The 27,803-nt window shown below is 52.2% G+C and overlaps 1 protein-coding gene across 1 annotated transcript in view; it reads right to left on the reverse strand.

Annotated features, from left to right (window-relative positions):
- HSPA12B (heat shock protein family A (Hsp70) member 12B) overlaps positions 1 to 11,132 on the reverse strand; it is a 59,165-nt gene extending 48,033 nt beyond the window's left edge. The window contains exons 1-2 of the mRNA XM_030564644.1: positions 10,862 to 11,132; positions 3,915 to 3,975 (exon numbers count right to left, since the gene is read on the reverse strand). Coding sequence (XP_030420504.1) covers positions 3,915 to 3,957 — 43 coding nt within the window. The 5' untranslated portion in view covers positions 3,958 to 3,975; positions 10,862 to 11,132. The remainder of the gene's footprint in view (positions 1 to 3,914; positions 3,976 to 10,861) is intronic.
- Positions 11,133 to 27,803: the final 16,671 nt, after the last annotated feature.

The raw sequence follows: 27,803 nt of genomic DNA on the forward strand, positions 1-27,803 counted from the left end.
GTTACACAGGGTATCTATGCCCGAGCCAGGATTTGAACCCAACTCTCCAGAGTCCTACGCTAGCACTTTAACCACAAAACTCCCTTCCCTTTCACTGCTGCCAAGTACCTGCAGCTCCCGCTAGCTTCAGTGGACGTGCCAGGCTGTGGGGCTCAGAGCCGAACACACCAACAGTTGCAGCTAGTAAGAGATGTGAAGGGTAACAAGAAGGGTTTCTACAGGTATGTTAGCAACAAGAAGGTGGCCAGGGAAAGTCTGGGACCCTTAATGAATGGGGGAGACAACTGAGTGACAGAGGATGTGGAAAAAGCTGAAGTACTCAATGCTTGTTTTGCCTCGGTTTTCACAGACAAGGTCAGCTCCCAGACGGCTGCACTGGGCAGCACAGTATGGGGAGGAGGTGAGCAGCCCTCCGTGGTGAAAGAACAGAATAAGGACCATTTAGAAAAGCTGGACATGCACAAGTCCACGGGGCCGGATGCGCTGCATCCGAGGATGCCAGGAGCCCCGCCAGCTTTTTTGCCACCCTAGGCGGTGGAAGGCCCCTGACAGAGGTGGCGGAAGGTCCAGCTGCCGTGGTCGCCGCCCCCCAAACGTTAGTGTCCTCAGTGACTGCCTAGGTCACCTAATGGGTTGCGCTGGCCCTGGATGATGCTGAGGGAGTTGGCTGATGTGACTGCAGAGCCATTGGACATTATCTTTGAAAACGCGTGATGATCAGGAGAGGTCCAGGACAATTGGAAAAAGGCTAATGTAGTGCCCATCTTTAAAATAGGGAAGAAGGAGAATCCGGGGAACTACAGACCAGTCAGCCTCACCTCAGTCCCTGGAAAAATCATGGAGCAGGTCTTCAAGGAATCCATTCTGAAGCACTTGGAGGAGAGGAAGGTGATCAGGAACAGTCAGCATGGATTCACCAAGGGCAAGTCATGCCTGACCAACCGAATTGCCTTCTATGACAAGATAACTGGGTCTGTGGATATGGGGAAAGTGGTAGATGTGATATATCTTGACTTTAGCAAAGCTTTTGGTACAGTCTCCCGCTGTATTCCTGCAGCAAGTTAAAGAAATATGGATTGGATGAATGGACTATAAGGTGGATAGAAAGCTGGCTAGATCGTTGGACTCAATGGGTAGTGATCAACGGCTCTGTCTAGTTGGCAGCCGGTATCAAGTAGAGTGCCCCAAGGGTTGGTCCTGGGGCCAGTTTGGTTCAATATCTTCATTAATGATCTGGAGAATGGCATAGGTTGCACCCTCAGCAAGTTTGCAGATGACACTAAACGGGGAGGAGTGGTAGATACACTGGAGGAAAGGGATAGGGTCCAGAGTGACCTAGACAAATTGGAGGATTGGGCCAAAAGAAATCTGATGAGGTTTAACAAGGACAAGTGCAGAGTCCTGTACTTAGGACAGAAGAATCCCATGCACCGCTACAGGCTGGGGACCGACTGGCTAAGCAGCAGTTCTGCAGAAAAGGACTGGGGATTACAGTGGATGAGAAGCTGGATATGAGTCAGCAGTGTGCCCTTGCTGCCAAGAAGGCTAATGGCATGCTGGGCTGCATTAGTAGGAGTGTTGCCAGCAAATTGAGGGAAGTGATTATCCCCCTCTATTCAGCACTGGTGAGGCCACATCTGGAGTATTGCGTCCAGTTTTGGGCCCCCCACTACAGAAAGAATGTGGACAAATTGGAGAAAGTCCAGTGGAGGGCAACAAAAATGATTAGGGAGCTAGGGCACATGGTTTATGAGGAGAGGCTGAGGGAACTGGGCTTATTAAGTCTGCAGAAGAGAAGAGTGAGGGGGGATTTGACAGCAGCCTTCAACTACCTGAAAGGGGGTTCCAAAGAGGATGGAGCTCGGCTGTTCTCAGTGGTGGCAGATGGCAGAACAAGGAGCAATGGTCTCAAGTTGCAGTGGGGGAGGTCTAGGTTGGATATTAGGAAACACTGTTTCACTAGGAGGGTGGGGAAGCACTGGAATGGGTTACCTAGGGAGGTGGTGGAATCTCCACCCTTAGAGGTTTTTAAGACCCAGCTTGACAAAGCCCTGGGTGGGATGATTTAGTTGGGGTTGATCCTGCTTTGAGCAGGGGGTTGGACTAGATACCTCCTGAGGTCCCTTCCAACCCTGACATTCTATGATTCACTGGCCCCCAAGACAGTAGTGATGCATCCCAAGCATGTGCTACATTACAGAAGGCAAGTAGCTGTCAAGCTCTTTCACTCTGCCGATCCCTCTCCTAGGCCATTTTCTCTGCATATCTCCCCCCCACACACAAACACACACTCACACACACCCTGCCGGGTTATCAAAATATTCCATCCAGGCAGGACTATGAAGGGCATGGCTGATCCACAAGCCAGGTGCTGCTGTAGAATATTTCCTCTGGTAACATTTCTTATGGTGGCTACAGGCTTTTCCGGCTTATCTGTGGGCTGGTTATTAGCTAGAGACTAAGCCAGCACTGTGAAACTTGACACAAAAGTTTGAACCCAACCAAAATGTAGTTGTTGGCAGCCAGGACTTGGGTTTGGCCAGGTCTGAAAAGCAAGGCTAACTGCAAAATGTGAGTGTGCATAAAACCCTCATTGCAGGATATTGGGTTGGTTTGGCTCAGCCCTATCTTTTAGAGCCCTCAGTCTCTGTCTTTCTCTTTCGAACCACACCCCGCTCTGACGGCAACGGCTTTGTAACAGAAGGAGGTTGGGAGCGGGAGGCACTGTAATAAAGTGAATGTGTAAAGCTTTGCCTACATCCTTGCACCAGTGAAGTCAAAGAAACTCAGGCCACGTCCAGACTACCCGCCGTATCGGCGGGTTAAAATCGATTGCTCGGGGATCGATATATCGCGTCTAATCTAGACGCGATATATCGATCCCCGAGCGCGCTTATATCGATTCCGGAACTCCATCAACCCCAACGGAGTTCCGGAATCGACAGGGAGAGCCGCGAACATCGACCCCGCACGGTGTGGATGGGTGAGTAATCTGATCTTAGATATTCGACTTCAGCTACGTTATTCACGTAGCTGAAGTTGTGTATCTAAGATCGATTTCTCCCCCGTAGTGTGGACCAGCCCTCAGACATAAACTCAATTTGTTTAGTTTAACCAAGAGAAGCTTCTGGGGTGGACTTGGTCACAGGCAGTAAATACCTCCATGGGGAACAGAAATTTGAGAACAGAAGGCTTTTCAGTACCACGAGATCCAAGGCTGGAAGTTGAAGCAGGACAAACTAGGACTGGAAATAAGGTTTAACAGTGAGGGTAATTAACCACTGAAACAAGTTGTGGTGGATTCTCCATCACGGGTCATTTTCACATCAAGAGTGGATGTTTCCCTAACTCAAACATGAATTAATTGAGGGCAGTTCCATGATGTGTGTCATATGGGAGGTCACACTAGATGATCACATTGGTCCCGGCTGGTGGTATGATCTATGAGGTGCTGGCAAAGAACTACTAGATCACAGCATATTTCAGTGCTCTGACCAGGCTTGTGGGAAGAGCCTTGAGCTCTGAAGCATCCACGCCTTCCTATGGGTGATGATTCTACAGCCCAGCAGAACAGCTCGCTGTCAGGAGGGTTTTCCTTATGTTAAGCCTAAATTTTCCTTTTCTTAATTTTGTCCCATTGCTCCAGGTTTCTTTCCATGGACCACATCCAATAATTCCTCTAACTAAGAGCATGCCAGCTATAATCCACTAATGCTTGTCTCTACCATATCTAACTACCTAGAAATCTACAATCAGAGTATTAGATGGGTCATCTAGTCTAACCCCCTGCCAAGATGCAGGATTTGTTGTATCTAAACCTTTCAAGACAGATGGTACCCAGCCTAAGTATCTACATGGCCCTGCTCGCCAGCCCATCTGAGTACCAAAGTATCCAACCCATGAATAAGTCTTACCTGTCTGGAGAGTGTGCATCCCAGGATCTAGGAAGGTCGACATCTTCACATACCTTCCTGGCTGAAAATTCAGAAGAACACAGAGGTAAGCATTGTGTCCTGTGTGCATCATGCTCCTGAGATGCCCTTGAGAAGTGTTTACTGCATCCCCCGCTAGCAGCTGCTCCACAAAGAGGACAACAGACTACTACCACTGCTAGCTAATGGAGTTCCTCCTTTAGCTCAGCTGGATGTGGTTTGTGCTTTGATGCTGAAAGTCCTGCATTCAAGTCCTACCTGAGGATGAGGGTTGTTACAATCGCACTGACTAGTGATGGGCCAGTCACCACAGGGGCAGAGAACCTCTGGTGATCAGATGGGAAAGCTCAGGACCTTCTGGGTTTGGCTTGGCATCTGGACCAGTCTAGGGGCGTGTTGGGGCATGTGTTTCTGAAGCACAGACACTTAGAAAAGTTGCACTGGTTTGACTACAACAAGATGAGCGCTAGTGAGAGTGATCTAAGGGTGATGCTGCTTCACGGGCGCTCACAGTGGAGCTTCGCTCAGGTTTGACTCAGTCCCTTTGGTAACACAGGTGCAACTCCCCTAGTCTAGAGAAGGCTACAACAACTTACAGACAGATGGGCATGTGGTGCTTATGCCCTGCTACAACTTGTTCTGCAGACCCAAACCCCGCTCCTGCCTTGTTCTTCTCCACCCCACCCATGGCCTAGGGCTGATGAGGAGAGTAATCACCCTGGGTGCCAACCACCAGGGGGCACCGTACCACTGTGCTTTTTTTTTTAACTCCGCTCTGATTGGCCGGCACTTTTTAAACGATTAACGTTTTTTTCTCTACTGATTGGCTGGCTGTGGGGGATTCTGGCTTGACCACTAAGGTGGGGTGGATGGCTCTGCTGCATTGTGTCTCCTGGCCAGGCTGCTGCAGCTCCTGGCCTGGCACTTTTCCTGCCTTGCTAACCTCTCACCCTCCATTTCCAGCTCAGACCTGGGCCCCATGGCTGCTCAGGACCTCTTGCCGCAGCTGCACTCTTCCTACCACCTCCCTCCAGCTGCCGTTTGTCACTCCCTTCACCCAGGGGACATCTGCGAACGTTTGCTCTGGAGCCGGGTCAGGATTTCTGACAGCCCCGAGCTGTTCAGACCAGGGGGTTCGCTTTGAGACCATCCCGACGGGCTGGCAGTCTATCCAGCAGTCGAGCCCCATCCCAGCAAACTCCCGTGACGCTTGGGCTGGGTTCCTCGCAGGCCACCTCTCTTCAGCGGTTGCAAAGTGCCGGCCACGGACAAAGAAGAGATTCTCCCGGGAGGAACGGCTGAGGATGAGGAGCATAGCAGGGGGCCGTCCTGGAGCACCAGTGCTCAGCTTAGGCCAGCTTCCCCCAACAGCCAGTTCCAGTCCCGGTTCACGGAGCCCACAGCCATCCTGCCAGCCTGCGTTCCCCCTACAGGCTGCCTGCTCTCTCTCTCCTCCTGGCCTTTTTAGAGGTTTCCCTCTTATGTACGGCTCCAGGCCTGATCTGGCCATATGACCTGCCTATCATGTGACTGTGCTGCCTGGAGAGAAGCTGAAGAAGACACAGGTGGGGCTGGACCCAGAATCTCTTAAAGGGGCCAGTCTCCCTGGGATAAGGTGCACTGGACTCCTGAGTGGAGCTAGAGAGGGAAATGGAAAAGTGTTTGGCCTGAAAAGATTTTGATTGTCAGGTTTTGGGCACAAATTTGCACGTTTTCTCTTTAAAAGTTTTCACATTTTTGTCAGAAAAAAAATCAAACATTTGTTGGCCAAAAACTCAGTTTTCAGGTTTTGGAAAAAAGCTATTTTTCATGCAAAGAGTATTTTGCACAAAAAATATTGATCAGCTGAATTCCTTCATTTTCCTGGCTAACATCCAGGCTTGAGGCTCTGCAGATTAGAACAAATCATGCTGGATGTCTCAGGAGCTACTGGGCCTTCAGATTGGCACGTATGCATGCTCCTGAAACTCTGGTCCTGGGCACGAGAACCGGGATTAGCTAATCTGGGAAGAGGCCTTGTCCGAAGCCAAACCCACCCACACACTGATAGTCAGGCAGCCAATTTCCAAGTCCCAGCAGCCCCATGAGAAAAAAGCTTGTGCTAAAAATGGCAGGTACCAAGCCGTTCCCTAAACAGATGCGTTTCCCTTCTGGCAGCCCCTGTTGCCTTGTAAATAAAACAGTTGATGCAGCAGGAGGAGAAGGAGTGAGCCCAATGTGACCCAGGGATCTAAATCTGCCACTAGGAATAGAACACTAGCAGTAAAAGAGGGGCTGTCTGTTGCAAGCTTACAGGAGGATTCTCAAGAGGCTGGAGGCTGATGCTTAGAGAAAACTGGGCTGCAAACTGCAGGCCACTCTGGTGAAAAGTTTGTTTCCCAGGAGCTGATTAGCTCCTTTCCAACAGGCCGGCCTGTGAATCGCATCCTGAAAGCTCAGCGCGAGGTTCCTCTGGGAAGATATGGCTCGTCCAGACTTGGCAAGTGGCAATACTCTTGCTGCAGCTTATCACGAATTATCGATGGATGTTTGTTCTGGCAACCCCTGCATCACACGTCCGTGGAGAGCATGCAGGGTGACAGGCTGGAGAAAGCTTGTCTAACACGTACCGTGCTGGCGGGAGGTTTCAAAACGATAGCTCCTCGTGGCTTTAGCCACACCCACAATCCCCCCACGCGGAAGGGACAAGCACAGAGACGATCAGGACAGCGATACATTTTAGAGGGGTCATGGAGAAGTCCCCTCTGAGCCCACCCTCCTCACCCTGCTGCTGGCCACTAACGTTCTGCCATCGGCTGAGCGTGAAGCAGTTCTTTCTGGAGCTCTCTGCTGCTGCTGCTTCGGGATCGGCCAGCAGGGGTTGCTCAGGGTGCAAGCCCGGGAGCTAAGGGTGCCATTTTCACAAGGTTCCCAACTCCTGCTGATTTCTTTCTCCTGCATTTTTTTCCCCAACGTGAAGCTTTTATTTTGATGGTAGGGAAACACTTTGTATTTACTCCTGTGCATTGTAGCATGACAGGACGGGCTAGCGAGGCGGGGCAGAGGCCTAGCATAGGCAGGGAAGTGATCAGTTAACTCCAGTGGGACTGACTGTCAGTATCCCAAGGTATCTTCACACAACTCTGGCAGGAGCCGCAAAGGGAGAGAAATCGGCTCCTGGGAAGAGCTCCCTGGCCCGTGCAGAACTGGCATAATGGCCCTGCTCCCAGCCTCCGAGTGACGGTGGGACATAGTTCTCCTCATGCTGGATATTTTCTGCTTCCTAGGCCGTAAGGATCCACCTGCTTGAGACTGCGTCCCCTGCCACAGGGCTGCTCTAAGGGGGTTTAAAGTCCCCTTTCCTCCTTCCCCTTTATTTCTCGAGCTGGGTGCAGGAACATGGTGAGAGTTGGTGCTGTTAGACAGCAGTCGTGCCCGGTGGGCCATCTGAAGGAGGCAGGGGTTCCAAGCACCTGCCTGGGGCGGCAAGCCATGGGGGGCAACCTGCCAGTCACTGTGAGGGCAGCAGACAGGCTGCTTTCAGCAGCATACTGCGGGAGGTCCGCCAGTCCTGCGGCTTCGGCAGCAATTCGGCGGTGGGTACGTCGAAGGTGCAAGATTGGTGGACCTCCCGCAGGCGTGCCGCAGAATCCGCGTTACCGGTGGACCTCCTGCAGGCAAGCCGCCGAATCCGCGTTACCGGCGGACCTCCTGCAGGCGTGCTGCAGAATCTGCGTTACCAGTGGAACTCCTGCAGGCAAGTCGCCGAATCCGCGTTACCGGCGGACCTCCTGCAGGCATGCCGCCGAATCCGCGTTACCGGCAGACCTTCGGCAGGCATGCCACCGAGTCCACGTTACTGGCGGACCTCCCACAGGCGTGCCGCCAAGTTCATGCTACCGGCGGACCTCCCGCAGGCATGCCACCGAATCCGCATTACCGGCAGACCTTCCGCAGGCATGCCGCCAAGTTCATGTTACCGGCAGACCTCCTGCAGGCATGCCACCGAATCCACATTACCGGCGGACCTCCTGCAGGCGTGCCGCCGAATCCACGTTACCGGCAGACCTCCCGCAGGCGTGCTGCTGAATGCTGCCTGACTGCTGTGCTTGGGGCAGCAAAATACATAAAGCCACCCCTGGAAGGAAGGGCTCTAAACCACAGACAGACCACATGGGCTGTGATCCTCTCGGATCTCATGAAATACACCCTCAGGGTCAGGGCTAGTTTGCACCGGGCTGCAAGGGTGTTGCAAGAAGTGTTGCTGAGTTTTCATCAGGGCAAGTGCTTTCCCCTGGGGCAGTAGCAGACACAACACCCTAGCAAGGCACTGGGAGATGAGAGCTAAAGCCAAGGTCCTGGCCTCTCGTGTCCAATAACAATCTCATGGCCTGCCCCACCCCGCTCTGCTGGGGTACCTCAGGCCAGACCTCCCACACCCACTGCCACTCCAACCCTGTTCCCCTTTGCTAAGCTCAGCGAATGCATCTCGGCATGGACCATGCAGCACCAACTCCAGTCCTGGGCTCCCACGCATCTCCCTGGGCCCCATGGCCCTCCCCTCTCTCCCACCATCAAATTCCTCCTGGGCAGAGAGCACCCAGTGGCTAAGTTTTGGAGGAGACCCACAAACTCAGGTTCCCTGGGAGCAAAAGCAACCCGGGAAGCCTGGCCTTGTGAGGTAGTGGTCACGGCCTGTAACCCATTGTGGTTGTTACCGCGCTGCGAGTACCCACAGGAGGGTAGAGCACCCCATCCTGGCCCTAGGCCGGGAACTACGTGGTGTCTTTGGACTCGGCATGGTCTCTCCTGTATCTGCTACCCTCCCTCCAGCCAGGGCTTGGTTTATGTCTCTGGCAGAGGCTGACTTGCTTACTGGAGCAGAACCCGAGGAGGCTGTGGGGTCAGGGACCAGAGGGAGAGACTGCAACGAACAAGGAGCCGCTCCCACTTTCCAGCAGCTTTGGATGGAAGCGTAGCCTGTTCCTGGGCCCACGTAGCTACCACTAGCACTGCCAGTAAGTACAGTCGTCCCTCGTGCGCCCAGCGACAAGGGGGCCCGGGGCAGGATCGTCACAAGGGGAAGAGTGAGGTGTTGTCTCAAAGGCTGTCTGGGGGGTAAATGAGGGTTTTCTTTCCATCCTCTACCGAGCGCCTTACTGGGGTGGGTTCCCTTGTATACCATACAACATGCATCCGTGAACACACACACAAAACCCCCATCACACCTGTGCACAAGCATGCTGTCTCCTCCTGCACAATCAGCTACACACAGACTCCTCCGTGCACAACTCCTTACCATGCACCCACCATCTATCTGCATCCACGCGCACACCCTCTATCCATTCATCCATCTCTCTATCCCTTCATCCCCATGCACCTCTATCCATCCATCCATCTCTCTATCCCTTCATCCCCATGCACCTCTATCCATCCATCCATCCATCCATCCATCCATCCATCTCTCTATCCCTTCATCCCCATGCACCTCTATCCATCCATCCCTCCATCCATCTCTCTATCCCAACACACACGCGCCTACCCCACCCACGATCACCTCCACACAGCCCACACCTGTACCACCCTCCGCCAAGTCACGCCACCTCCTAGATGCCCCTGCCCGGCCTGGCGCACACATAGACACACGTGTGCCCACAAACAGACACGTTCTCCCCCAGGTCTCAGGGAGTGGCTCGGCTCCCCCAAGAACAAAGCATCGGGGGATACACCCCCAGAAGTCCTATCGACACACGGGGGTGCACAGAACCAGGGAGGGCACGGTCACTCGGGTCGGGCTTTGCCATGCGGTTAACCTGGGATGTGATAACTCTGCAGGGAAGACATCCCCTTCCCTGAATGAGCCCAGCCCCTCGGCTCTGGAAATCTCAGATAAAGGGGATCCTCAGAAGATCATCCCCACCCGGCCCCAGCACTTACTGCTCTAGATCAAGTTGCAAATAGTTAAGAAGCGATGTTTCTTAGAGCTTTATAGTATTTCTGCTTCCATGAAAACCAGCGAGGAAAATAAATTAGCTACAGCTCATGGAAGTCAGAGCTGGGTGGGGCAGAAGGGTGAGGGCAGCTCCCGTATAAAGCGGGGAATTAGGAGCCATCTCCCTGGCAGGGGAGGCATCGTAAAATGCAGTTAATCAGTGCATGATCGTCGCTCTTAGACCCAACACTATGGAATTACAAAGTATTCCTCGTGGAGAAGCTCCTTGGGGCCTACAGAAGTTCGGATGCAGCTGTAAAGTTTGCCTGTCTGAAGTCCCAATCAGCAAGAATGTCTATGGCCCTGCTGGGACAGAAAAGCCTCAAATCCATGACATGAAATAAACCAGGAAACCGAGGTTTTCATTGGCCATTTGTTGGAAAACATGTCGCTTTCCTGCTGGCAATGACTTTATCCAGCGGAGACAAGCGAGCAGGACGGCAGTCCACCCCGAGGCAGCGTGGGAATAGACTGAGGGCCTCCCGGCACAAACAATTCACAATACTTAGGGCTGGCTGCGTACGGTGCTTGGCATCGGCAGAACCCAACACGCTTCGTGGGGGCAGGTAATCAGCGGGGTTCCCATATCGCTATGGCCTAGGCCAGCAGAGCCAGGGCTAAACCCCAGAAATGCAGATTCCTTGTTTGCGGGCCACTCTCCCTGCCAGAGGTGGGAGTTGAACCCACAAGTCCTGACTCCCATTCTGGGCTCGTTCCACATTCCCTCCCACAGCTAGCAGTAGAAGCCAGGAACCCTGAGTTACAGCCCATTCGAGCACACTCCCTTCCCCACATTACAGACCCCACTCTGCCCCCCTCTCCAGTGTTCCCCTGCGTCTAATGCACATTTCACGCTGCGGGCAACCGAGCCCCTTCCCAGCCCCAGCTCCAGCTCAGGTGGCCCCAGCAGCATCACTCCCCAGCCCAGGGTCTCCCAAAGGGCCCAGCGTACCCTCACCTCTGAGGTGCGGCACAGAGAAGCTTTGATCCCGCCTGTCTGAGCCGATGGTGCCTTTAGCTCCAGCTGTGCAGCTCCTCCATGCTCAGCTTGTTCCCTGTCAGCCCAGAGACCGACCGAGCTGCCCTCAGCCCCCACCCAAGGATTTTCCTCTTGGTCTCCTGATCCCCCCTTTCTCCCAGCAGACGGTCATGCCAAGGAGGGCTGCTCCTGGCCTCGGTGCGTTCTTCTCCGACAGCCCACCCCGGCTGCACTCCTGCCTTTCTTTATGGTTTCCTCTAGCTTCCCAAAGAACTTTCCTCCCACTCCCGAGCCCTGGCCCAGCCCAGGCAGTGTTTCAAATTGCAATCCCAGCTGCAGATGTGAGAGGGGAGGAGGCAGGGCTAGCCCTCCGCAGGGACTGAAACCTAAACTCTGAGCTTGGCTCACGCCAGGGCCTCCCCGCAGCCCCTCTGTGTAGGAGGCCAGCGGCGGGCGGTGGGGGCTCACAGCTCCCTGTACAGCCCTTTTCCTTCTCCTTTTGAAGGATCCGCTGGGTGCTGCTCCCTGCTCAGACTGCTGTGGGGAGAGATCGGCCGGTGATAAGAGGCTCCCAACACATCCAGTGGGGCCTGGGCAGCACGGAGATGGGTATGCTGGAAATGGAGGGAGGGATAAAGAGGCTGAGGATCCAAAGAATCCATCCATTCCCATTCTCCTGTACCCCATCCCTCCATCCCTCTCTCTATCCCTTCATCCCCATGCACCTCTATCCATCCATCCATCCATCCATCTCTCTATCCCTTCATCCCCATGCACCTCTATCCATCCATCCATCCCTCTCTCTATCCCTTCATCCCCAGGCACCTCTATCCATCCATCTCTCTATCCCTTCATCTCCATGCACCTCTATCCATCCATCCATCCCCATGCACCTCTATCCATCCCTCCATCCATCTCTCTATCCCTTCATCCCCATACACCTCTATCCATCCCTCCATCCATCTCTCTATCCCTTCATCCCCATACACCTCTATCCATCCCTCCATCTATCTCTCTATCCCTTCATCCCCATGCACCTTTATCCATCCATCCATCTCTCCATCCCTTCATCCCCATGCACCTCTATCCATCCATCCATCCCTCTCTCTATCCCTTCATCCCCATACACCTCCATCCATCCATCTCTCTATCCCTTCATCTCCATGCATCTCTATCCATCCCTCCATCCATCTCTCTATCCCTTCATCCCCATGCACCTCTATCCATTCATCCATCCATCTCTCTATCCCTTCATCCCCATGCACCTCTATCCATCCATCCATCCATCTCTCCATCCCTTCATCCTCATGCACCTCTATCCATCCATCCCTCTCTCTATCCCTTCATACCCATGCACCTCTAGCCATCCATCTCTCTTCCCTTTATCTCCATGCACCTCTATCCATCCCTCCATCCCCATGCACCTCTATCCATTCATCCATCTCTCTATCCCTTCATCCCCATGCACCTCTATCCATCCATCCATCTCTCTATCCCTTCATCCCCATGCACTTCTATCCATCCATCCATCCATCCATCCATCCATCCATCCATCCATCCATCCATCCATCCATCCATCCATCCATCCATCCATCCATCTCTCTATCCCTTCATCCCCATGCACCTCTATCCATCCATCCCTCCATCCATCTCTCTATCCCTTCATCCCCATGCACCTCTATCCATCCATCCATCCATCTCTCTATCCCTTCATCCCCATGCACCGCTATCCATCCGTCCATCTCTCCATCCCTTCATCCTCATGCACCTCTATCCATCCATCCATCCCTCTCTCTATCCCTTCATCCCCATGCACCTCTATCCATCCATCTCTCTTCCCTTTATCTCCATGCACCTCTATCCATCCCTCCATCCCCATGCACCTCTATCCATTCATCCATCTCTCTATCCCTTCATCCCCATGCACCTCTATCCATCCATCCCTCCATCCATCTCTCTATCCCTTCATCCCCATGCACCTCTATCCATCCATCTCTCTATCCCTTCATCTCCATGCACCTCTATCCATCCATCCATCCCCATGCACCTCTATCCATCCCTCCATCCATCTCTCTATCCCTTCATCCCCATGCACCTCTATCCATCCCTCCATCCATCTCTCTATCCCTTCATCCCCATGCACCTCTATCCATTCATCCATCCATCTCTCTATCCCTTCATCCCCATGCACCTCTATCCTCATCCCTGCATCCCTCTCTCTATCCCTTCATCCCCATGCACCTCTATCCATCCATCCATCCATCTCTCCATCCCTTCATCCCCATGCACCTCTATCCATCCCTCCATCCATCTCTCTATCCCTTCATCCCCATGCACCTCTATCTATCCATCCAAGGAGCTCAATCTAATTGGCTTAACACAGAAAAGGTTACGGGGTGACTTGATCACAGACTACAAGTATCTCCGTGGGGAACAAATATTTAACAATGGGCTCTTCAGTCTAGCAGAGGAAGGTCTAACATGAGCCAGTGGCTGGAAGTTGAAGCTAGACAAATTCAGACCAGAAGTAAGGGATGCATTTTTAACAGTGAGAGTGAATAACCATTGGAACAACTTACCAAGGATCGTGACTGGGTTGATCACATGTTGCTGATACAAATATTGAAGAGTGATGGTACCAAGACAGATCGCTGTGGAATAGATGAACGTCTCTTGGTCTGTGCCATTACACGTCTGCAAAACTTACAGCTGGTGGCAGCCCGTACAACGTGGTTCTGCAACATGCCATTTTTGACATTTTCAGAAGCAGGCCATCCTGTCAAACCAAGTCTTAATCTGAGGACAGGTCCACAAAGGCGGCTGCTGTTCTGAGTCTGGGTTAGTAGCCGGCTCCGATGTAGCTCATCGGTCTGATTACCTAATCACAGGTGCATTGCCCCAGTTCAGATCCAACTTGTTCTTTCGGGGTGCAGTCCTCAGAGGGGGATGTGTCTCTGGAGCAGCATCCTTTCCAAGGGCGTATACTTTACAGGTAGTAATGATATCAGCTGGTAGGCTTTCTGATTCTTGGCTGCTTTCCCTGGTTTCAGGACAGTGGTGATTTTTGCCTGTTGCCCCATTTCTTGTTGGCCAAAGGCAGGCACACTGGTAAGGAAGCAGGTCAAACAATAAGCTGACCTAGGTTTTCGGGAAGTTTTGGGAAGATGCCAGCTGCCCCTGTAGTCTGGCCAAAGTTGGTGCACCCTTTGGCCTTGTCTGCATCTTGTCTAGTGAACGGCTTCGACGGGTTCGATGTTGTCGGGAGGTCAGACAGGGAGTGATGCAGCTTTTTCTTCACTTTCCTTTTGTGACGACGACCTGCTTGAGCCTTGGAATTCTGGAAGGTTTGGGTGGCGATGACGGTGGCTGGGACACGTGGCACTCTGCTTTGGGCAGGGTGAGCATCGCTCAGATTACGGAGCGGCCTCCAGGCCTTCCTGCTTGACTGGGTGAAATCGAGGCCCAGCATAGCTTTTATCGGCGTTCAGTGATTCCAGGTGTGCAGCTGTAGCAGCAGGGTTACCTGATGTTACTTCTTTGGCAGTATCTCTCTGTATGCCACCCAGAAGGGGGCGCTGGCTTTCCTGCAGTCACGGGGGATGTTCCTTTTCATGGCCACTTTGAGGAGGCTGATGCCCCTTGTAGTTGGTTACGTTTGTAGATATTCAGCAAACCCCGGTTTCCATGCATCCGTTGTCATTTTTGGGGGCTGGAGCACATGACTTACGAGGAGAGGCTGAGGGAACTGGAATTATTTAGTCTGCAGAAGAGAAGAGTGAGGGGGGATTTGATAGCAGCCTTCAACTACCCGAAGGGGGTTCCAAAGATGTTCTCAGTGGTGGCAGATGACAGAACAAGGAGCAATGGTCTCAAGTTGCAGTAGGGGAGGTTTAGGTTGGATATTAGGAAACACTATTTCACTAGGAGGGTGGTGAAGCACTGGAATGGGTTCCCTAGGGAGGTGGTGGAATCTCTTTCCTTAGAGGTTTTTAAGGTCAGGCTTGACGAAGCCCTGGCTGGGCTGATTTAGTTGGGAATTGGTCCTGCTTTGAGCAGGGGGTTGGACTAGATACCTCCTGAGGTCCCTTCCAACCCATATATTCTATGATTCTATGATTTTGTGATAACCCCAGGATGTCTGACGGCTAGCGATGTCGCCAACCCATACGGGAGGGTTGCTGCGATTTGGTGGAGCCAGCGTGGGCTGGGCGCAACGTGGTGTCCTATAGACATTGGTGCTCATAAGTTCCCCGATTCTCATGGTGGTGGCGAGATCGGGTCTCTGGAGCAGACATTCCAGACACAAGACGATGAGGGCGTGGATGCCCGTTTTAGCCGTGTGGATGGAGAGGACGGGCTGGATCTTAGAGGTGGTAGGCAGGACTAATTGGTAAGATTTAGACATAGCCTGGATGTGAGGATCTAGAGAAAGGGCTGGGTCCAAGATAACGGCCAGCTTACGAGATAGTAGCAGAGCAAAGTCAGGAACTTTGGGGGCATTTTACATGGTGGCCTGATTGGTTCCCCAAGGGCCCAATCCAGGAAGGTGCTGAGCACCTCTTGATGCTAGAAGTCAATGGGAACAGCGCTGAGGATGCTCCACTCCTGCTGGGGTTGGATCCTGAATGACCTGGCTGGACTCTCTTGACAAGGGACATTTAGTCCTGGCCTGATTAGAGGAGAAGGCAGCTGTGGTCTGTGGGCTTCATTGGCATGACATCACCTGCTCGACTCTGATGCCTTTCAGCTGTCGAACCTAGTGAACTTGTGCCGGAAACCCAGGTTTCCTGCCAAGCCTTCCGAGGAACAGTCAGCAACAGTTCCTAATGACCCCTCCCGCGGGAGGTTTGGAGACCTATCCCAGGCTGGCTCTGAGCGAGCTAGTGTGCTAAAAATAGCATGCAGCCGGGGCAGTGGCAAGGGCTGGAGGGGCTGCCCCCCCCCCCGGAGCACGTGCTAGGATCTTGGATGGCCTTGGGGGCTAGCCCCTCCCGCTCCTTGTGTTGCCGTGGCTACGCTTCTGTAGTTGGTTCAGCGCCAGCCCGGGCACGTCTCCTCGCTGGCACCTTCACCCCCGGCTAAGGTCAGTGGTTGAAATTGACAAGGGCCACATCTTTGTTGAAGATATCCTCGGACTGACTCCCAGGGGAGCCAATAAGGACAGAATCCCATAGTTTCCAGTGGAGATTACTGCTGATTGACTAGTATTATTTGTATTTCCATCGCACCGAGGAATCCCAGCCCTGGACCGGGACCCCCTAGTGCTGGGCAGAACAAGAGATGGTCCCTGTCTCAAAGAGCTTGACATTTCAGCATAAGACAAGAGATAACATACAGATCCAGCCCGATGGGGGAGCACAGGGAAACGATGGGATAATATTGGTCAACAGGACAGGCAGTGGTCTCTGCGCACCAGCTGTGGCAAAGGGGTTTGGAGACGTCACAGCAAAGGAGGGTTTTAAGGAGGGATTTGTGGATGTTTGTGGGGAGCAGGGGAGAAACCACAAAGGGGCTTGTTTGCAAATGTAACAAGTGGGTGATGGAGGCTGCAGCCAGGGGCTGATTGGAGGCAGGAGCGGACAGCTTGATAGCGAATGAGAGAAGGGAGGTCGGCTGGGGATAGAACGTGAAGGCCCTTGAACGTGAAGTTGGGCAGCTTGGGGCTGAGTGGCTTTAAGGGAGGCAAGATTACATGAGTGGAGGCCCAGAGCAAAGGACACGGCTGCAGGTGAGATGGAAGAGAGGACTAGAGAGGAATGGGGTTTGCATTCCATAGACTGTCGGGGGAGTTTGCTAAGAATTCAGGCTCTGACAAGTTCACAAGGCATTGACCAAACTTTCAGATGGATCCCAGAACGTGCCTGTGAATAGGAAATGACCTCTTATGTGCACACACCGATTCTGCTCCATTACTTAGGACTGCAATGTAGAACTGCAATGTAGGAAAAAAAACAACAACATAGCCAAGAAGGGTGTGTGGATTTGATGGATTAAGTTCACGAGTGATCTGAGATTCAATTTACCTGCAGAATTGTGGTCACCGTCCGAGGTCCCGTTACCTGGGCAGTGCTTGGGTGACCTGTGGCTCTGAGACAGCTGGGGGGTCATTAAGGGCAGGAAGATTTCACACCCACTCCCAGTTTTCTCCTCTGTAATTGTATCACTGACCCCGAGCTGGAGGGAGGCTTCTATCTGGAGATTACGCCTATGCTTTCTGCCCTGGCGTCTTGTCAAGAAGTGATGTAGCATCTTCCGGAAGGTGATGAAAGCCCCATAGAAATGACTTGGTGAGAGAGGAAATGCACAAGGAGAATGAAGAATTGAAAAGTGAATGCGGATCGCCAGTCTGGAAGGCTCCTATTGAAGGATGCAAAGTTAAAAACCAATCAAACATGGTCACACAGATGCTGACAGCCTTGTACTGACCCCCCATCCCGCCCCAGTCCCGTGTACTAAGCGTTTGTCAGCAGATCTCTGCATACCCCCAGTGCAGCAAGGGGTGGGATAACATGCAGGTATCATTGGGAGCATGGGGCTGCTACCCTGGGTCAGACTATTGACCCACAGCCTCCTGCATCTAGCAGCGGCCAATAGCTGATACTTCCAAGGAAGGCAAAATGCCCCCTGATGCACCTACCCATTCGTGCATTATTGAACATGGGCTGGGAGAAGGAAACTGCTCCTCCCTGACAACTTGATGACTAGATAGACAATGGAGCAATTGCGTGGGGGGAGGGGGAATGGACTAGTAAATCAGTAATAAAATAAAGCCCATGCCCGTTTCTCATCTAGTGCTTTTCAGCTGTCAACTTTAACACACTTTACAACCTGTTTTAAATGGCTTGATCTCTGCACATGCCTGGGAGACGGGGCAGTTCTATCATCTCCACTGTACAGATGGGGAAACTGAGGCAGAGAGCAAGAGTAAGGGACTTGCCCATGGGCACAGAGAAAATCTGTGGCAGAGTAGGAAATTGACCAGTGCAAGTGCCTGAATCAACAACTGAACCATCCTCCCTCCCCGTGCAAACATTGTCCAGCCTACAAGTTGGTGGCAAACCATTCCACACCACCACTGACTATTTGTAGCTGATGTTGTGGGGTTTGTCACCTGACTCACAGACCTTGTGTGAGTTCTGCGCAGGGATTCATGAGCTTTCGCCTTCTGGGAACATTCAATAAATAAAGCCCCCTCGCTGCACTCTGCCGTCCCGGGGAGCCGTCTGTAATCCACCTACATCCAGAGCAGCTTGGATCAGCAGGGCGGCAATTCTCAGGGTCTCTGGTGATCAGTGTTGCATTTTGGGGTGGCCACTGGTAGCAGCATTGCACTGAGTGGCCCGGCGGGGTGTGGGGGGGTCAGCACTATTGTCTTGCATAGCAGCTTTTGGGGGTAGCATTGCATGATAGCAGAGTCAGTGACGCCTCTGCTCTATAAAGATCAGGACTCACTCATTGTCTCATTTGCTAGCCACAGAGTTTCCTGTTCCCACTATTTCCCGAGCCTTGGAAGCCCCCTCAATTGCTCGTTGGCTCCACACTCGGTCACAGCGCTCCTGTCGCCTTTCTTTTCCCTGCTAAAACGCGTGTTGGGGAGTGGGGGGGGGAGGCCAAAAGGAGCAGGGAGGATTACACGGGCTGGAAGCTCAGGGGACTGGTGGGAGTCAGCTACAGGGTGTGCTTGACCTGCCTGGCAGGTCCCTGCTGGGAAACCAAGTGGGCTCTGCTGGGAAGCGCTACAGTGACTGTGGGCGTAATGCCCACATGGGCCATAAATTCCCACCGCTGACCCCCCGAGCCAGGCTTCCTGAGCTCCAGCGCTGGACCTCACACTGCCAGCATACGTGAATTCTGAGCCCAGAGCCGAGCGGGCCGGAACCCCCTGCTTATCGGCGGCCTGGTGCCCTCCCCAGCAGCGGATATTTTGTTTGCCAGTCTCCCCCCTTTTTCAAAGCCAGCACACAGAGTGCAGCCTGGAACACACCCGGCCTGGGCAGGGCTGTTTCTCTTCCTGTCTCACAATAGAGCCTAGTGTTTACAAGCCACACCGAATGGACTTTTGCTGAACTAGGACAAATAACCAAGGCCAGATATTTGCATAGGAAGGTCGCCGTCACCACGGTGGGTGGGGACAGTTTTAGAGCCACATTTTTAAAGCTTCCCCTTGTTTGTAAGAATTCCTCGGCCATGTGTGTTTCTTGCACAGCCAGATTAGAACTTTGTTCCCCATTGGACAAATATTGTGCTTTTAAAAATAGTCTGGGGGCTGATTATCTGTCCTGTGAAAGCCCGTCTATGCCATGCCCTAAGAGTGTAATGGGACTTCCCTAATATTCCCCTGGCTGTCATTTAGATCCGTCCATCTGTGTCGTGTTGCTGCATGCTGCTAAACAGCTGCCAAGTTCCAGTCCAGAGATGGCTACATTTTTGTGGCAGAAAAAGCACTCCTGGTGCCTGGTTTGCATATCAGCATTACCTGGCTGGAAAGACACTGGGGCTGACAGGCACTACACATGAGTAAGATTAGCCCAAGACTTTTAAAATGCTGTCTGTGCCCACAGCAGAGTCATTCGTGCCTCAGTTTCCTGATCTGGAAAATGAGGATTATGACACTGCCCTCCTTTGTAAAGTGGGTGAAAAGCGGCCTGGAAGGGTTGTTTATTAATACTTATTATCATCCTCCAGGCCGATGGAATTTCCCCAGCCTCCCTGCGTAAAGGCCTGAATAACAGGACTTACTTTCTCTCGCAATATCTCCCATTTATCCCTCTCTTTTTCCATTCTCTCTGTCATTTCTTCTCTGTCTCTCCGCCACTCATCCTCCTTCTGCTAGCTCTCATTCTCTCATTCCTCCCCCCTCCCCCCTTGCCAGATCCGCTCCATCACCTCTTCTCAGCCCGGTAATAGACAAAGAGGTCGCTGCAGTTCTGAAAGGCTCAGGAATGCTTTTAGGTGGAGGGGTGCCCTGGCCTTGCTATCGCTGTATTTTTGACTCCATGGTTTAGTTCGAGGCTCCTTTGTCCTGCTGCGTGGCAGAGAGGGGCAGGGAACACATTCTCTGTCTGCCTGATGGGATGGCACACAGCCTGGAGAGGTGTGATCTGCTGGACGGGAGAGGAGGGCAAATTTAAGAAACCCGTCCTTTGCTTGGCCACTGGTATGAACCGCAAGGAAATTGGTCTGCAGCCTCCCCAGGTCCCCACGCCAGGTTCCAATGAATGGAATGGGTGATCTAGGGAGAAAGGCTGTTCCTTACTACACGGCCCCTTCTAGCAGGTGAAGAAAGCCTTGGCAGATACAGAAGCAGCAGGCAGGTCACAGGTCTCCAGCATGCTCCCATTGGAAGGTCCTGGGCTCACATTCATCTCTCAGGTTTGGTGCTGGACTGAAGCTTCTCTCCACAGAGCACGTCCCTCTCAGACAACCTTCCCGCCTCCCCTGCATGACTCTTTCTCATGGCAAATAGTCTTTATCTGTGGTCCATCCAGGACCTAGCTCTCCTGGTGACTGTTCAAGGAAGAGGCTCAGATATGGGGGAAGTTCTTATGCTGTGGACACAGGCCGGGATTTGAGACCCTCCCGTTCGTTGCAAACAGGGCCCTATCCCCTAAGCAGCCAGCAAATGGGGACAGCTCAGGGGTGCTACTGAGCTGGGCCTGATGCTGAAGCAAAAGGGTCTGTCAGGCATGATGGAGCCAGGCAGGCCCCAGGAAATGATTTCAACCCATACTCAGCCTGACTTCCAATCAAGCTGTTGATGTCATCAGAAGCTAGATCTGAACCAGACACCCCCGCGGCACACTCAGCCGCCAGCCCACGGCAGATGCTCGTGCATTCACCCGTCCATACACGGTCCCCTGGGTCCAACCCGTGTGCAATACACTCCCCTTCCTCCATCCACTGCACGCTACCCCAGCAGATACACAGCCTGCGCTTTGGCACGTGCTCTCCTAACCCTTCTCCCTCTGTGTTGCCACCCCGCCCGCTCTGTGTCCACTGGGGGCATGTGTGTGTCCACACTGGCTAGAACCATGTGTCCCAGCCCAGGCAGAGCCCCGTGCATTAGCATCCTTTGATCTAGCCCGCTACAAATAACAGCCTGGACGCTGCGGCATGGGCTGGCCACCCGAGCTGAGACCGAGGTCGCCATGTGGGGTTAGACTCAGGCTGCGTTTCTAAGCCATCTCCACACCACTAGTTTTACCACACAAGCTGAGCGCTGCTGGCTCATGCCTGTGTTTCCCTGGGTTGGGAAACATGTTCCCAACTGCAGCCTGGGCATCCCCAGGGCTCTGACGAGGGAGGGGACAGAGGTGGCTGCGTCTGTATTAGGGACTCCCTCATGTCTGTCTGCTGGCCTCTGTACTTCTCCCCATGGTTTAAATGAAAGCAGGACACAGGACATTCAGGGGGCCCTGACTTTCCCCCCATCATTCAAGCCTTGGACATCCCCCAAAATGTCCCCCTTTTACAGTCACACACCCCACACTCAGCTCCCGTACCGCACACGCCCACAGCCCAGAGATCGGTTCGTCTCAGGCTGTCTCCTTCTCACACAGACACACACACTCACTCCTGACTTCCCCAGGAAATCGCCGCTAACCTGCCTTCTTCTTCAGTCATGGGACCTTTAATCTCCCCTGGCCACTCTGAGCGCACTATTGTCCTCAGCACCAGCAGCATGATGCCAGCTTCCTTCCCCCGGCCTCACCTCTTCCCCTCTTGAGCCAACACTGCAACAATGAGTGTGGATGGCTGGGCATTTATCCAAGTGAGGGAGGGCTCTGAACAGACACTTGTCTGTCTTCAGCCGTGTTCCCCAAGGCTGATTGGATAGACATAAATAGAGCAGCCGAACTGCTTGGCATTCTAAAATAGGAGACAGTGTTGTTTAGTGGTTAGCTCAGGAACATGGAAATCAGGACTGCTGGGTTCTAATCCCAGCTTTGCCTCTCACTTGCTGGGTCACCTTGGTCAAGGCACTTAACTTCTCTGAACCTCAGTTTACCCATCTGTCAAATAATGGATTTATTGTGCGTTTAACTACATGACACAGACAATGAGAGGCTTAATGTTTATAAAGTGCTTTTGTATCCTCAGGTTACCAGTATCCAGAGGGCAGAGAGAACAGATGTTGCTACTACCTAGGGTACGGAGGCTTTGTTGGCTTTTTCAAAAGTTTCTGTTTTTCACAACATTTTCCATGACATTAATTGACATTTTTTATCAAAATAATTTTTAAATGTTTTCATTTGCAGAAAGCCTAGTTTTGAGCGGGAACCCTGCTTTGCACCAAGTGAAAAAGGTCTGTGACAATTTCAATTAAAAAAAAAAACTGGCGACAATTCTGTAAACAAACATTCAAACCCATGTCCCTGTTTTTCAACCAGCGCCGAACGTCGCAGCGGTGCTGGATCCAGCATCGCACCGCAGGGCCAGAGCACAGCATGGGCGGGAGGCATCAGGGAGTAATCCTGACAGCGAGTGATTAATGAGTCTATAGCGGTGGTAGCTGGAGTTCATCAGAGCTCAGTTCCAGACACTAACATCTGGATTGTTATTAAGGTGAAAAGAAAGGAACAATTTGGGGGAGGGGTTAGTGCAGGGGCAGGTAAACTTTTTGGCCTGAGGGCCGCATCGGGTTTAGTAAATTGTATGGAGGGTTGGTTAGGGGAGGGGTTCATGGCTCAGCCCTCACCTCCTATCTGCACCCCCCCCCGGACTCCTGCCCCATCCAACCCACTCTGTTCCCTGACGGCCCCCCTGGGACCCCTGCCCCATCCACACACCCACACTCCCTGCCCCCTGACTGCCCTCGGACCCCCACCACCTGATCCAACCCCTCTCATTCCTGATGCCCCCTGGGACCCCTGCCCCATCCAACCCACCCTGTTCCCTGACTGCCCCTGGACCCCTGCTGCCACATCCAACCCCTCCTGATGGCCTCCTAGGACCCCTGCCCCATCCACACACCTCTGCTCCTTGTCCCCTGACCATGCTTGGACTCCCACTGCCCCATCTAACCCCTCCTCTCATTCCTGACGGCCCCCCCAGGACCCCTGCCCCATCCAACCTGCCCTCCTTCCTGACTGCCCCCCCCCGGACCCCTTCCTCCATTCAACCCCATTCCCCTCCGACCACTCTGACCCCTATCCACACCCCTTCCCCCTGACCACCACCCCAAACTCCCCTGTCCTCTATCCAACCCCCCCTGCTCCCTGCCCCCTTACCGCGCTGCCTGGAGCACCGGGGTCTGATGCTGCCACAGCTGGGCCACACCGCTGCCACCACGTGGCTCAGAGACCGGGTCAGGCTGGGCTCTGCAGCTGCACTGCCCCAGGACCTCACAGCCCTGCCACTCAGTCTTGCATTTTAGTAGACTCCTTTCCTCTGTGGACCAGGCTGCGTGGGAGACCTGGAATGCACACTGAACAGTAAGTTATAGGAAGATGATTGAGGCTGTACAACAACCTTAGTCTGACTGGGTTTATGTTTAATATGTGAGCTCAAGGACGGCCGCAGAGCCGGCTGAAACCCTCCCCTTAAAACCACGTTTTTTAAAATGGCCTTTTTGGATTAAACAAACATTTTTGAAAAAAATCTCATTTTTCTCAAAGAGTTTGGGGCTTGTGCCAAAAAAATGAAACCGATGCAGTTCTTGGCCCCAAAAGTGAAACGTTGCAGTTGCCAAAAATGGAAGGTATTGGTAGCTTCCAGGGTTTCAAGGAAACCCACTAACTTTAGGGGGGACAAGGAAAAAAAAGTTATTTCCCAAACAGCTCTGCGCTGATTACCCTGGAGACCTCTCTTGAACAAAAGAACAGGACCAGCATGGCCATTGGCAAGGGGGCAAGCTTCTCCCAACCCAACCCCCTTGCCATGATCTCTTAATCCTGTCCAGAAGGGAGCCCTTTCTAGAGGGCAGATGAGCCTCTAACACCCATGCAATCATTGGCCTCTCTGCTGAGACTGCCAAGAGTGTGGCTGGTGGTGGTGGTCTCATGGTGTGGATGCACGCCAACTAAGCCATGCTCGGAGAACCCACCGACTCATTTCATGCTACTATTGCCACCCGCTGTCCTTAAACCTTTGGTGTAAGAAACCGATTACCGATCAAAACCGCCTTCACCAAATAAGGACACTCCATCAAAGAAGCAGATCACATCTTGGAACAGGCAACCTAAATACCCTGAGAGAACAGAAATACAGTACAGTACAGAAATAACGCCCCCCCCCACCCCGACCGCACACTGCTAGCTGTCTCCTACCCACCCTCCCCACCGGAACCCACACAGGGGTATCATCAAACAACTACAACCCATACTCGATGGGGACCCCACCCTGAAAGAAATATTTCCTGAACTCCCCTCTTCTGGCTTTCAAACAACTCCCCAGTCTCTCCAAGTATCATCATCCAAAGCAAGCTCCCCACAGACCAGGACACGCCAACTCAAAGCAGCACCAGACCCTGCCAGAACAATAGATGCAAAACCTGCAGCCATATCTTCATTGCTACAATGATCAACACCCCCCACAACACACCTTTCAAGATCCATGGGATGCCCATCACAACATATGGCGTACCTCATCCAGTGCATTAAATACCCCAATAACCACCATGTGGGTGAAACCAGACAATCACTGTGCTCTCGAATGAACTCACACAGGGAAATGATAAAAGACCAAAACAACCTATCGTACCAGGGCGAACACTTTTCACCAAGCGATCACTCTGTATCTGACCTCTCAGTCCTCATCTGCAAAAGGAAACCTGCACAGCACTTTCCAAAGACGAGCCTGGGAGCTTAAATTCATTACTCTGCTTGACACTAAAAATCACAGGCTGACCAGAGACCCTGGATTTATGGCTCATTACAACAATCTGTAACTAACCCACTAACCCCCTCTTTTTGTCCTATGACTACAGGGGTGTTAACGGACCACTTCACCTTCTATGATCCCTTATGATATATGCTAACTATTTATGCTAAACTCTCTTTTGATCTTGCATTTAGCTGCGACACCCGAAGTACCTTTCCCAGACCTGACCAAGCTCGAAAGCTTGATTCTCTCACCAGCACAAGTTGGTCCAACAAAAGATACATAGGTGCCAACTCTGTAGGCGCTCTGTGGCTGGCGCACCCATGAGGGGGAAATGGTGGGTGCTGAGCACCCACCAGCAGCCCCACTATCAGAAACTCCCCCTCCTCCCAGAGCCTCCTGCCCGCCGGCTGGGCCTTGCGGATCAGCGCCTCCCCCTCACTCCTTGCGCCTTCACCCACCACAATCAGCTGTTTTGTGGCATGCAGGAGGCTGGGAGGGAGGGAGGAGGAGCGAGGACGGGACACGTTTGAGGGAGGGGGCGGAACAGGGTGGGAAGAGGCGGGGCAGGGGCAGGAAGAGGTGGCTGGGGGTGGGGCCTTGGGGGAAGGGGTGGAGTGGGGGCAGGGCCTGGGGCCGAGCCAGGAGTTGAGTGCCCCCCCAGCGCATTGGGAATTCGGCACTTCTGAAAAGAGATGACCTCCCCCACCTTGTCTCTCAGATTAGCAACCGACAGCTGGAACTGGCCAAAGGTTCTTCTGGCCTAGAAGATGTTAATGGAAACAATTTGAAGAGTAACTCCATCCCCACCAAAGCTGGGGGAGGGGGAAATCAGCTGCCAAACTCAAAGCAGGTCCCCCGGAAATGAACAGCAGCTCTTCCCCTGTCCCGGCAATGAGGCCTTGCATGAAGGGACTGAAGGCAGTTTTGCAGTGGCAAAGGCTTGGGGGGAGCAGCTGAGGTTTGTTTGCTGCAGAAGGTTAACATTAATGCTCTCATTTGTGTGTAGTGGTTTATTACACGCACACTCTGCCTGTCATATTTCCAAGCCAGATCAGGCTGCGTGTCTGGAAAGCATTATCCAAATGGTATTTTGCATTAGACATTAATGAAGAGAACATGTGAGCTCTGCTCTCCAGCGCGGAGACTTCAAAAACAGAGCTGGGCTTGCACTAAAACCTACCTCGGTTCCCTCTTCATTCTCCGCGGCTTGAGTGACAGGTCGGTAAATATTTGCTGAACTGATTCATCCGGAGTTCTTTCTGGAAACGAAAATAAACCCAGAGAGAGGAACAGTGTCGGGGAGATGGGTTAGGAACATCAGAATGGCTCTTACGTCTGAGACACATACAGCCTAGTGCTTTCGATTATGGGACTGGGAATCAGCATTCCTGGGTTCGCTGTCTCGGCATGTGACCTCGGCCAAGTCCCTCCATCTCACTATATCTGGATTTCCCTGTCTCTGTCATGGAGATAATAGCACGTCCTACCTCTCAGGAGTGCAGGGAGCTCTTAGAGGGAAGCTGCTATAGAAACACAGGGGGGTTGGTATTTAACTTGGTGTCCTACCTGTGACTTCATTCTGGAAGGAGAAAAAGGCCCTGGCTGAAGTACAAAGCCCCTCTCCATGTCCCTGCTCAAAAAGGCAGCTGGACAATAATGCAACACTTCTCCCACAGGGGAGAAGAACATTTCCTTCCTGACCCCATCTAGTTCTTAGTTTATGTCCTGAAACATGGGCCAATGGCCCTTGTAATATTTCCCTAAGCCAGTTACTGCAGCTACTGTTCCTTATTCACATATCAAATCCTCTTCTGAGTCTTTATAAAATATCTGCCTCATTAATGTCCTGCAGTGGTGAGTTCCACAGGTTTATTATACAGATGTGGCAGGTGTCAGCAGATGGCGCTGTTACTCACTATTTTCTTAGTGGGTTTTCTTCTCATAGAATCACAGAACTGGAAGGGACTTCGAGAAGTCATGTAGTCCAGTCCCCTGCACTCAAGGCAGGACTAAATAGTCTCTAGACCAGTGGTTCTCAAACTTCAATAACCTGTGAACCCTTTTCACTAAAATGTCAAGTCTCTTGAACCCCCTCCTAAAAATGAATATTCCCAGGGATTTTCTCCTTTACCTGAATAGAAATTATAAAAGCAGCGATCTTGGAAATATGATATTTGTTTTTATGACATTCATATTACACACTGTTTATTATTATTTATCATTCCAGTATTTTTATTACATTATGAAAACGGCAACACTTCCAAGATCTCACTTTCGTAGCTTGTATCACTTTGAAGAAGCCTGTTAGAAGACAAGGCTCCTATGTGTCATCAAGGAGTATCAGATGTGAAACAGCATGAAGGGATTTAAGAAGCCAACTCAGAGTTCCTCCTACACAAGCATTCAGGTCTTGAGCAGTCCAGGCAAACAACGCATATTACAACAAAGCTTAAACTTGTTCTTCATAATAATTAAAAATAACAATCCTAGCTGCCTATTCAATTTTAAAAACAGCAAAAAATATCCACCTCCCTTTCCATTTCTTAAAAGGAGTCTTGAAGTGTAGATCTTCTCACGTTGATAGAGATGCTTGCTTTGATCTGCTTAGCTCTTGGGAGTCCAGGGTCTCCAGGCTGCTGGCCCCATGCTGCCCAGGGTCCCTAGGGACAGCTCTGTCCGCCATTAGGGAATTTTTTCCTGAGAACCCCCTGTAACATTTTACAAACCCCAGTTTAGGAACCACTGACCTAGACCATCCCTGACAGGAGTTTGTCCAACCTGCTCTTAAAAATCCCCAATGATGGAGATGCCACAACCTCCCTAGACAATTTATTCCAGTGCTTAACCACCCTGACAGGAAGTTTTTTCCTAATGTCCAACCTAAACCTCCCTTCCTGCAATTTAAGCCCATTGCTTCTTGTGCTACCTCAGAGGTTAAGAAGAACAATTTTTCACCCTCCTCGTAACAATCTTTTATGTACTTGAAAACTGTTATCATGTCCCCTCTCAGTCTTCTCTTCTCTAGACTAATCAAACCCAATTTTTTCAATCTTCCCTCATAGCTCATGTTTTCTAGATCTTTACGCATTTTTGTTGC

Source organism: Gopherus evgoodei, chromosome 5, assembly GCF_007399415.2.
Source record: "Gopherus evgoodei ecotype Sinaloan lineage chromosome 5, rGopEvg1_v1.p, whole genome shotgun sequence".
NCBI classification, from domain to species: domain Eukaryota; kingdom Metazoa; phylum Chordata; order Testudines; family Testudinidae; genus Gopherus; species Gopherus evgoodei.